We start from the raw sequence: 12,104 nt of genomic DNA, 5'->3' as shown, positions 1-12,104 counted from the left end.
GCCAAAAATTTAAATGCAATTCAATAACTATAAAAGAGACCCTATAGAACTTAGTGATCGTTCAGGAAGAAGAAAAGTTAAAGGGGACATGGCTGATTGATAAATACTGTGACTTCCCAGCTGTATTTCCTTTTCATGTCCTCTTCTCTTCTTAAACAAAATGCTAATGTTGGCTATCGAAAACCAAAGAAATTACACACTTCCCCTAAACTTGTAACAAACTCGGTGTAATTATGTCTGCAGTTTCTTTATTCTCTAAAAGCACTAAGTTCTCTTCTTTGTCTCATCTTGGCCTTTTCTGAGCCTAAATGGCATTTATTTTACACGTGGGTATGCAATTTGACTTAGTTTTCACACTAAGTTGCAGATACTTCTCTGCTACTTAACCTCACTGAAGATCAGTATGTGGTAGCACATCTTTAAAATATCATATGGAGCATTAATGATTTCAGGAGGCAGGATTTAGTAATTCAGCACAGTAACAGTATTTTAAGAGAATGCAGATGGGCTGAATGGGTGGTTGTGGACCTGGATACCACAAAACCATCTCTATTCAGCACAAGACTCCACTGTGGATAAACTTGAAGCCAAGCTAAAGGCTAGTCCCTTTGGCCAGCAAAGCTCTACAGCACTTATTACCTCGAGTGCTGACAGCATGGATCTCATCTCCTTTCCTAGACTGGAAAATCCTAGAGGTTTGCCCTTTTCACCTATGCTTTCTTTATCTTGTTGTATGGATGGAAGAATAATTGGAAAAAATGAACCTGCCTCATAAGGCAAATATTCTTTTGCATGAAGTAGTCTAAAGCAGCTACTCACAGCTCTCTTGGAATTAGTCATTAAATCTTTAACTATTTACAATATTTAAAAAATCAGAGAATGGTAGTGCTAGAAAAGATATGGTCTAAACCTTTCATTCTATAGGTAGGGAAATGGACAGGTGTTTGTCTTTATGCATACAGGGCAGTCACTAACATAAGCTTAAAAAACAAATTCAGCCAAACCACAAGAGGAATAGAAATACATCCTTTAAATTGATGTCACTCTTGCACAAGAAGATGCAAACTCATATAGAGGCACTACAGAGTCTCTAATTATAGTCACAAATGGAACCACCTGATATTTCTTGGCAGCTAATAACATTTAAGGAGAAAAAGTTTTCCAATTCCTTATAAATGCTCATCCAGGGATTTCTGTCCTTTCCCCCCAAATCATCTAATGATGACTCAAAATAATATGGTGACTTATACTTTTGAAGGTACTTAAAATACTACAGAATTTTAAAAACAACCACAACTTACCTCCTTCAACTTTTCCACATCATCTTTCACTTTTTCATAGATTTCATTAGCTGTTCTAAGTTTTTTCTTCCACTCTGCTACAGTTTCTGGGTCAATTTTACTTGGATTATCTGCAACTGGATGTTTGTCTTCATTTTGGTTGCCCTGCATCAAGGTTAAAGGATCCAGAATAGTCTTGATCTGTGACTCCAAGCTGAGATTTTTACTCTTAAGCTCTTCTACCTCTTTCTGTAGACAATCTATTTCATCCTGAAAAACCATTGCATAGCCATCAGGTAGACAGAGACACTAAACACATACATATGCTACAGTGAGGCCAATGTGCTTTTAAATTTTATACTCAAAATTCTGTACATACATAGATTCTTTATGCATCAGAATAGCTTTGCAGACAGAAAGTCACATATAGTTGAAATTCTCAAAATGTATTTTGACTCTGATAAAAATAGGCATTTCCATTGCTTTTATTTTAATTCAATGATAGTTTGTGATTTTAAAAAATTTAAACGTCGAATCTTTGATTATATTTTAGATATCCAGAAAACCCGAAAAGGCACATGAATTCAACAAGGAAGTAGATTCCTCAGAAGAAAATTCTGAGGCATGTTTAATTGCCTTACTGAGGGCAATTTAAAAATACAGTTTTGATCAAGATTTATAGTTTTGTTTGATGTCTATATTTTTGCTTCTATATTTGAAGTAGGAGTAAAACCATATACCATGTCCTTTCACTTTCCACTTCAGAATAGTACCTGTAGTTAATTTTTAACTCTTCTACATTCTGGATCTTTAATTACTGCTAAGACTATTCCAAGTATTAGTTTTCCCCATGTGGAACTGCTTGCTACCTTAAATCCAGTAACTAAACATTTGGGGCTAGAACTCTTTTCTGTGATACAATTTATTCATCTATAATGGATATTTCATCTTAAACTAAGATTGTCAGAAATTCTGTTGTTAGAAAATAAACTTCAATATGCCAGTGATCTTCTAAAGGATTAATTTGATTAGTATCTAAGTGTGATAAATATTAAGTAAATAAGAATACGTTTCAGAGCTAACACAGATAGTGCTATTTACTATTTTACATTACAATACATTTCAAGTTAAATGGCATTATAAAATGAGAAAATCGCTTTACTTGTTTGAATTAATATGTTAATGAATAAACAAATATAAACAGGAAAACATATATGAATGAACATTTATTCAGTCATTTATTTATGTCCCACTTTATTTCAAAATGAAGTAGTTTCCATTTACATAGTATAACTTAAAGATATTTTGTGTCGAAGGAAGAGAGCAATAATATCCCTCATTTAGTCGATATAAAATGACAACTGGGCTTAATGTTTATTCAAAAGTATATGTATTCCATTAACATGAAGCTAATTTAGAAAAAATTCCATCACCATGTCAAATCACCTTCACAGGAAGAAAACCACTGCATGATCTCACATATATGTGGAATCTAAAAGAGTCAAACACATAGAAGCAGAGTTAAACAGTGGTTACCAAGCGTGCAAGGTGGAGGAAATGGAGAGGTGGGAGAAATAGGGAGCTGGTTCAAGGAGTGCTAAGTTGCAGTTATACAGGATAGAAACAGTCTAGAGATTTACTGTATAACATGATGACTACAGTTAATAATACTGTACTGTATACTGGAAATCTGCGAAGAGAGTAGATTTCAGGTACTCTCACCCCACACACAAAGTAACTATGTGAGGAGACAGCTATGTTAATTAGCTTGATTGATGTAATCACTTCACCATGTATATGTATATCAAAACATGTTATACACCTTAAATATACACAATTTTTATTAAAAAAAAAAAAACCACTGTTTTACATGGGGAAAAAAAAAAGAATTAGGAAATAGCATATCTCACACCAAAAATCTCTTTGCTGGCAGCTGACATAAGTATATTTTCTTCACCAGAACTGATCAGACTTATAATTAGCAGTGAATTTATAGGTAGAAACAAAAACAGAATGATGGTTCTAGTTCCTGTTTGCCAGACCATTCACAATGCCTCATGGCGGCTGGAAGACTGACTTTTACAAGGGAGTTTCCTTTATCTCCCACCCCTTACAAAACAATGTTTCTGTTGAGGACAAATTTAAAATTAAAAGAAAGAAAAAAAGGAAATGTTTCTGTCTGTTCCCTTTCCTCTATTTGAAATAGGAAAGGGAAAAAGAAAAAGAATTTATCAAATAAGATATTTTTAAACTGGCATTTAAACTAAGATTTCATTAGATGCTTACTCTAAGAAGTCCAGGGACTGATAGCTCAGTTTTACCTTGAATTCAGTGCTGTCATCATTTAACATTTTAATTATTATTTACCTCATATTCTTTGTGGAGTAATTCAAGTCTAGTTTTCCGAAGGTGCTTCCTGACTGTATGGCTTAGTATAGGTTCACTTTCACTTGTTCCTCCTATAGGGAAAAAAAGCGCTAACTTTTCATTCTGATTTGGGTAGAATGACAATTAAAATGAACTCTTTTCTTATTGTTCTATATAGTTCTCTAGCTTAATTTCTACCCTTTTCCTTATAACCACGTGGGCTGCCATCTAGGCCTCTTCTGTACTTTAATCCTGAGAAAAGATAAATAACACCATAAGAAACATCTTCAAAAAATATCATGTTGTGTTTACTTACCTATGTATCTTATTATATTAAACTCAATGAAGGCAAAGGCTATATTTTATTAATGATCACATTTGGACGACTGTAAATTTTGAGTACCAGACAACTGTTAATGATAAAATCAATGATTATATTTCCAGCTAACCAATAAGTTGTATAAATAATATATTATCAATATTATCTGTACATGATATAATTATCAAATACATATTATCTGTATATATCACATATATGATACATATATTATGATATATACTATTATAACCAATGTATTCATTCAAACATATGTGGTTACACAACTGAAAATATTAATGTGTCTTTTCACTGATTCTAACAACCCAGTTATGATGGATTATAAATCACAGCACTAACTGTCTGCCCATAATAACTCACACAAACACATTCAAAATGTTTTCTTCCTGAGAGCTCTTCACTTATGCTGTGGTTACCTTCTCTGTACTTCTTAGCATCATGATAGCAAAGGCATTTACAGATATTCTTTTTCCGGATGTTCTATCCAAATGGCAGGATGGATGGCCCATTTTACTTGAGAGAATTTATGAAATATCACTTAGATGTGAATGAATAAAGGAGGGAGAAGGGATGTGAAAAGAAGCTGGGGAAAAAACATTCAAATTATTTTAATCAACAAAACTCATATTCTGCAAGGAAAGACCTGACTCCTGGTAAAGGTCAGTGCAGGTAAAAAAGTAGAGGCTAAGGTTGACACTACAGTTTCCAGCACAGCAGAGAAATATTCCTCTAGCAGACTTCATCCAGGTACTCAAGAAGGAAACCTTGGAGCCACCTCTGATTCCCCTTTCAGATCGCTTAGTTCCAAAGTTCCACTGGTTGTTGTTCTAGCATATATACCTCCCTTTCCATTATAAAAATTTTAGTTAAGTCCATTTTGCCTAACTTGGGACTATTATGATGACTTCTTAAGTTTTCTGAAAGGTTTTTTTCTATGATTCATGCTATCATGAATTCACTTTCAATTTTTCCTAAAGCAAAACCAAATAAAAATCATTTAATTTTAACAATCTAAGAGAAATAACACTAAAAAAGCTCTTTAAATGTTTTATTTTTCAAGAATCTTCTAGTTCAAGTTTTATCCCCCCTCTTACCTACACTACTGTAGCACTGAATGTTCTTTTTTAACCCCTTAATCCAGACTCACATTCTCCTTCACCTGGGCAAGAGCGTCCAACCTGACGTACTCACGTCCTGTTTCTCCCCTAGAGCCCAACCTGCATACCATCCCCTGAGTGACACTCCTTACACACATTTTGGATTGTGCCATCTCCTTGCTCAGACCATCATGCCCACCTCGCCCTTCTCACCCACACAGCAGTTCCCCGATTTAGTCTGTCACTCAAGATGCTCTGCACTGATACACTACCAAACGTAAAACAGATAGCTAGTGGGAAGCAGCCTCAAAGCACAAGGACATCAGCTCGGTGCTTTGTGACCATCTAGAGGGGTGGGATAGGGAGGGTGGGAGGGAGGGAGATGCAAGAGGGAAGAGATATGGGGACATATGTATATGTATAACTGATTCACTTTGTTATAAAGCAGAAATTGACACACCATTGTAAAGCAATTATATGCCAATAAAGATGTTAAAAAAAATAAAAATAAAGTCTCAATTTACATTTTCAGTCTTATTTCAATAGTCAGACCCAAACTAGACTACTGATTATTTCCAAAAACATGCCTTACTTTCCTACTTCTAAACTGTAGTGCATGCTATTCCCTCTGCAGGAAAGGCCCTCCCTAACCTTTACCAATTGAAAACTTATCCATCCTTAAATCTCCATCTTAAAGGCCACCTGTGTCATGGATCCCTTCTCAAGGTTCCTAGCTGAACTTCCTTGTTTAAACTCTGTGGACCTTTCTGTTTGTTTGTTTTTGGCTGTTAGCATCTGCTGCTTTAAACCATTAATATTTTGGTCCACATGCACAGCATCTACCAGAATGAAAGTTCCAGGAGGCTCTGAGACTTCTCATATTGCTCTGTGCTCCTCAGTTGCTCCACTTACAGATTATGCCAAATGACCAATCCATCCAGTAGGATATTGGCAAAATAACATCACTGAAAATTGTCTATTTCAGTCTTCCTCCAAATAGACACTATTTAAGATTGTTTCAAATCTATTTCTATGTGTTTATAAAATAGACCCTTACCAATAATCTCTTTGCAAGGATTTTCAGGAGTGATGGGGACTCTGCAGGCTGGACATTGGCTATTATTCTTCAACCACAAATCGATACAAACTGAACAAAATACATGGTTGTTGATGCATATGACAGGCTGGCGTACCTTTGAAAAAAGAAACATTACTTTTAGTACAGGGCAACAGTCATAACGAGAATCTCAATAGTTTTAGCTTAGAGCAAATCTCTTCTCTAGAGTACAGCAGTAGGTGCTTTAAGAGGAAGTATAATATCTAGGATTCGTAAAAACGCTGCTTGTGCTACCACATTGTTTCTTACACATGTATAATACAGATACTAGCTTAGATATCTGGTCATAGAGACTGAAACTTTGAACACATCATGAAATGGTTTTATTTTGTTCCAAACCACACTTATTGCCAAAAAGAAAATGCACTTTGTTCCACTAAGACTGGGGCAATTTTCCTTCAACTATTCTATTTTCGGATCACGAAATGTCAGAATTAGAAGGTTCTTTAAAGATTATTTAGTCCAACCACCCATATGACATTCAATACTTGAAATCCTTCCCTCAAGTCATTCCACTATATTACAGAGCAATAGCAATCAACAATTTAGCACTGATTCTTACTAGAAAGTCCCCAAAACCAGAGGCATGAAAGCTACAACAATCCTAAAAGACATGACATACACTCATGTGGTTTACAATCTAAATAGCAAACAATGCTGACAGAAATACTGAAATACACCAAATACACAAATCTTTGACTCAGTGTAATCAAATACAAATAACAATACTTTACATTTATATTGTCTTATATTTTACAATGGGTTTTCCATGCATTCTCTCTCTCTCTCAATAACCCTGTGAGATAAACAGTAAATATACTTTACTAATAAGGAAACCAAGGTGTGAGGATATTAGGTGGCCTGCTCAGGGTTAACGACGTAGGCGTTCTGACTGTGTGTAGCTGTTTTATGAGAGAAAATGGAAGAGAAGCTGTTTTAGTTTTCTACTTATTTGTTTACATATTTATTGTAAATTTATATTTACCTCCCCTTTTAGACTGGAAACTCCATAAGAGCAAGAACTTCTTTTGTTTCATTCATTTCTGAATCCCTGGTACCTAGAAGACAGCCTAGTACACAGTAGGTACTCAATAAAGGCTTGTTGAATGAAGTAATTGCTATTAGGACAGTACTTAAAATTCAATTTATTGGGGAACTTGCCAGAGGGAATAGGCAATTCTTTCACATTTTGCTGTAAAGAAGAGAGCATAAAAATATGGTCATCATAAGAAATGATAACAGGAATGACACAGTAAAAAGGGGATATTAATTAATGATGGAGGAAGAGAGGGAGGGATTAGAGCCATAGATAGCAAAGTCCCTAAGAAGTCAAGAGGGGAATGAGATCCAAAGCACAAGGGGGCAGATTTTGGCTTATATGGAGTGAGGATCTGTCTTCCATTTTAACAAAAGGGAAAACCGAGGGTACAAGTACAAATACAAAGTGGATGGAAGATCTGTTGATGGAAAGATGAGGGAATTCATGTTCCAACTGCTTATTCTTTGTGATTAAATATGAGGTGAGGTTACCAGCTGCAAGTGAGAAGAAGGGGGGAATATCGACTTGAGAAAATAGGAGAATAAAGCAGTTGTTTTGAAAGGTAAGAAAGTAAATTTACTAGGGTTATGTACAGAGCTGGATTGCCAAACACTGTTGAGTATGTGAATGGCAACCAACTGATAGAGTCACAGAGTCAACCAATGGATCTTGAAAAGGCTGAAGTAATATTGGAAGAGTAGGTGTGATGAGAAGAGGAGCAGATGCTCACAGTCAAAGTACAGGAGGTGGTACAGCTGCTTTCCCTAATGTTTTGTCCTGGGACACCTTACCTGACAAAGTTCTATCTTCTCTCTCAATCTCATGTATCACATAGTGTTAACATCTTTTCTATGGTAACAGTTCCTGAGAATCCTCTGTAACTGGACCTTAGTAAGTGGCAGAGCTTAGGCTTCTAGAGACAAACCTGAGGCCGACTTCAGCTCTGCTACTTATTGAACTGTTTGACCTTGGGTTAACCCTTTAGTTACAGTGGCATCTGTTTCCTCTTCTGAAAACTATGGTTTAACCTAGTAAACTTTTCATTCAGATGTTGCTTAAGATTTAATAATATAAAGATGTGAGCACAGAGACTTCCACATAGCAAACCCTGGGGAGGGGAGGGGAAAGGAGAAAAGGACTATATCCACGTGCCCAGGAGCCAACTCCATGTAGGCATCTTAAAGCTGCCCCAACCATAATATGTTCAAAGCCAAACCTGGCCTCCACACGTTCACTCCCTCTCCTGCACTTCTTGTCTAAGTTACTGGCACCACCACCTCACCACTCAGGCTAGAATACTCAGAGCTGTCTCTGACTCACCCTTTTTACTTATCCTCACCATCCAATCAATCATCAAATGCTGGTATCATATATCAGTCTAAGAAGCCAGAGATTTTAAGATATATCCATATTTTATGTACCACTAAGAAAAAAGAAAGAATGAAAAATGCTGCCAATTACAACTGCAAGATGCTACCGCTTGTAAAATAGAACCAGATTTCAGAGATGTTATAACGTGGAAAAAAAAGTATATCCCAAAATAGTCAAAATGTGGCAAACCTACCTCTAAATGTTCTTTTCCACCTTCACCTCAGTGAGTTCAGGTTCTCATTCTCTTAACCCAGTCTGTTGCAATGACCTCCTCCCAAGCGTCCTTGCTTCCACATGTTCACTACCGTCCACCTTTCACACTGATGCCAGAGCTAGCCATCTAAAATACGGGGCAGCAGCTTTCACTGCTCTCCTGCAAAACAACGTTTTTTTCCCTGCTCATACTTTTAAGTACAGCATCCAAAGAACAACGTAATCTGGTTCTTAAATAGCCATATCTTTGATCTGCTATTTCAATACTTGACAAAACCTATACTTCAACCACACAGATATACCTAATGTTCATTAAAAAGAATAATAGAGTCTCCTTGTTCACTGGGCTCTCATTTTTTAGCTTAATATGTTCTGCTGGCCTCCCAACTTCCCCAATCAAAATAAAATCCTTCCCATCTTTTAAGATGGAAATCAAAGGTTACCTCTTCTGTAAGGCCTTCACTAATCCTTTTTTTTTTTTTTTTCACTAATCCTTTTTAGAATTAACTGGATCTTTGTCTGATTCTTATAAGGGCACTTCTTATGCATTGATTTAATGTTCACTGGACTTGGAAAATTGTTTACATCCTGCCTTCCCTATTAGATTTCAGGCTCCCTGGGGGCAGGGGCACTGTCCTGTGCATCTTTATGTCCACCTACAACAACTTATACAATGTATACTCTAAGATTAATAGAAGTGAATTTTGATGTATTAAAATGAAAGGCTGAGATAATGCTGCTAAAAGCATCTCAAGAAGCAAAAGGTCAATGGCCACTGCCAAATTTTGAAAAAGTGAAAGTTTAACCTTTCCATTTAATCTGCCAAAATGATACAGAAGAACAACCACAGGCAGACTACTTGGCTCTGTCTGCTAACAGCCATTGGCAATGTCACCCAAAGGAGAATCGTTTTCACTGTTCAATACCTGGCATTATCACTGTCATTGTGTTGGATTTTGAAACGGTTGACTAATTCATTTCTTTGGACCACGTACTTATCAGATGATGATTTCTAGACAATGGTTTAAATTTACTTAGGAGGACAGAAACCTATAAAGGAGAAAGAACTACTAAAACAAATTACTTGTTATTTATTTGACCATAACCTACAGAAGCAAAATACAAAGAATCTAGCCCTCCTTCAGTTCCTGTCCACCCATCTCCTCTGCCCAGATCCTGCTATGTACAACACCAAAACACATACACAAATAATTTTCTTTAATAAGATCTTCTTAAGATACAGAAACAGTCATAATTTGCCTATGTTATTAGACTTTATATCCAATATACTCTCAAATGAGATCTGTGGCAATAACACAATAAGCATCCTACAAAATAAAAATGCAAGAAGACAATGGCAAAGCTAAGTGGCATGTACAATTCCAAACTCATCTGGAGTAAGCATGTTGAAGTGATATCCTAGGGTAATGCCCCATGAGGCTGGTGAGGAGGAGGAAGAGGAGGAAGAGAAGACAAAGCAAGGTAGGAAAAGTGGGCTCTTCTCACTGGAATGGGCCTGAGGAAGCAGTCCTAGGTACAAAAAACATTAACCCTATAATATATAATTCTACTATGTAGTTTCTTTTATCTGAAGATGTTTCAGTTTTAAGAGACTTTACCACCAAAACCCCTTTCACAAAAAGCAAACGTACCGGGAGGAGTCATGCCTAAAGGTGTCGTCCATTAATATCCATTCTAGACTTAGCTAATAGGAGTTATACATTGGTTTAGGGCAGGGTCTGTCACCTTTGACACTACTGACATTTTGGAACAAGAAGTTTTCGTTGTGGGAGGCTGTCCTGTATATTGTAGGATGTTTACTAGCAGCACCCTGGCCTCTATCCACTGGATGTGAGTAGCACCCCCCGAAGACAATCAGAAATAGACATTGCTAAATGTCTCTGTGGAACGAAATGTACTCCCATCCCACTGAGAACCACTGGGCTGGGATACTCACATGAATTTCCCTAACAACCTAATGGGGTTGATAGTATCAAATTCATTTTCAGCTGTAGAAACTGAGACTCAAGGAAATAATGATACAGGTTCTAAGTGGCAGAGTCAGCATTCAACCACCATTACACGTGCAAATTGAATGATCTCTCAACTAAGAAATAGTTCTTTCTTCCTTAGAGCAGGTTTAGTAAATAATAATCTGGGAGTAAGAAATAGAGGACACATGCCTGAAAGGATCAAGACACCAGGATCAGTAGGGACTGCAGAAAAGAGGTACTGAACTGATGGAGGTGGCTGGAGGGAAAAGGCAGTAGATAAACTTTACCAACTGGCCTGGCAATTTCACTTAAAATCAACTTCTCTGCTCTTGTCGCCTTTACAAGAGACTAGAGCTAATCCTTCTTCTCCGAAGAATATCCTTCTGGCACCTATGTCAAAATTTTATGGGTTTCACTAGTGGAGACCTAGAAAGACTGAAAAACAAAGCTGAGGTAGAAATGATGAGGGAGTAGGGGCCCGCCTACTCAACCTTAGAAATTTGGAAACTTTTAAAAATAAAATTCCTGGATTGCTCTTGCTATGTTTCAAGAAATCTTTGGCTCTGGGCCAGAATTTACGACCTAGAACTTTAAAACTGTGTGATCCCAAGAACTAAGTTATTATAATTAATGCCTATTGGTCTGGGTCCCCACTTCTATCTACATAAAAAGAGAGATAATACATTTCCCCTCTCCCACCTTTATCCCTACCTAGAACGCCTTAAGGATAAACTGGAATCTTATTTGTGAAGTAAATATGTCAGCTATTATATGCCAACCTTGAAAATTATTAGGATATATCAACACTTTTTTGAGTTAATTTTTATTATACTCCATGTTAAGACACAACATTGTTATACTTTTCTGAAAGTGTCTGCATTCTTCAAGCTTATTTTAATCTAGAAAAGAGAAAATGCAAAACTTATATACTCCATATGACTTTTTTTCAAAGCAAATTACTTGTGACAATTATGTACAAGGCTGGTTCTTAAATCCACTCTTGGGAACTGAGAGACAATCAGGACTCAAACATGGGCTCAATGTACTGAGGTGGATGGCTTGCTGGCCAATCAACAGCCCCTAAAGAACACTGATTAATGAATTTAGTCAACCTAGAGTTAGGATGCTAAGTTGCTAAGGCTTTGTCTCTAGCCCTACCTTTGCAACATTTTAAATCAACTATATGGGTGGAAAGCAAAGCAAGAAGTCCTCCCTGAAAGAAGGGTTCTTTTCCACAGTGTTCCTAGTGGGAAACAGTCCATGCTATTACTGGACATTTCAAGAGACGG

General features: G+C 36.6%; 1 protein-coding gene across 5 annotated transcripts in view; it reads right to left on the bottom strand.

Moving 5' to 3' along the window:
• The window catches only part of OBI1 (ORC ubiquitin ligase 1), a 45,342-nt gene that overhangs the window by 29,525 nt on the left and 3,713 nt on the right, over positions 1-12,104 (bottom strand). Inside the window, exons 2-5 of one of the 5 annotated variants that reach the window (XM_082434860.1) lie at positions 6,139-6,228; positions 3,648-3,739; positions 2,727-2,772; positions 1,302-1,550 (exon numbers count right to left, since the gene is read on the bottom strand). In XM_082434860.1, coding sequence (XP_082290986.1) covers positions 1,302-1,550; positions 2,727-2,772; positions 3,648-3,652 — 300 coding nt within the window. In that variant the 5' untranslated portion in view covers positions 3,653-3,739; positions 6,139-6,228. Of the gene's footprint in view, positions 1-1,301; positions 1,551-2,713; positions 2,773-3,647; positions 3,740-6,138; positions 6,275-9,747; positions 11,715-12,104 lie in introns of all 5 variants that reach the window. The other 4 variants (XM_082434859.1, XM_082434863.1, XM_082434862.1 and 1 more) reach the window with 4 other exon arrangements.

This window comes from Balaenoptera physalus (assembly GCF_965194825.1).
Source record: "Balaenoptera physalus genome assembly, chromosome: 18".
NCBI classification, from domain to species: domain Eukaryota; kingdom Metazoa; phylum Chordata; class Mammalia; order Artiodactyla; family Balaenopteridae; genus Balaenoptera; species Balaenoptera physalus.
Note: the sequence above shows the minus strand (reverse complement) of the source record. Positions and strands in the feature narration are given on the sequence as shown.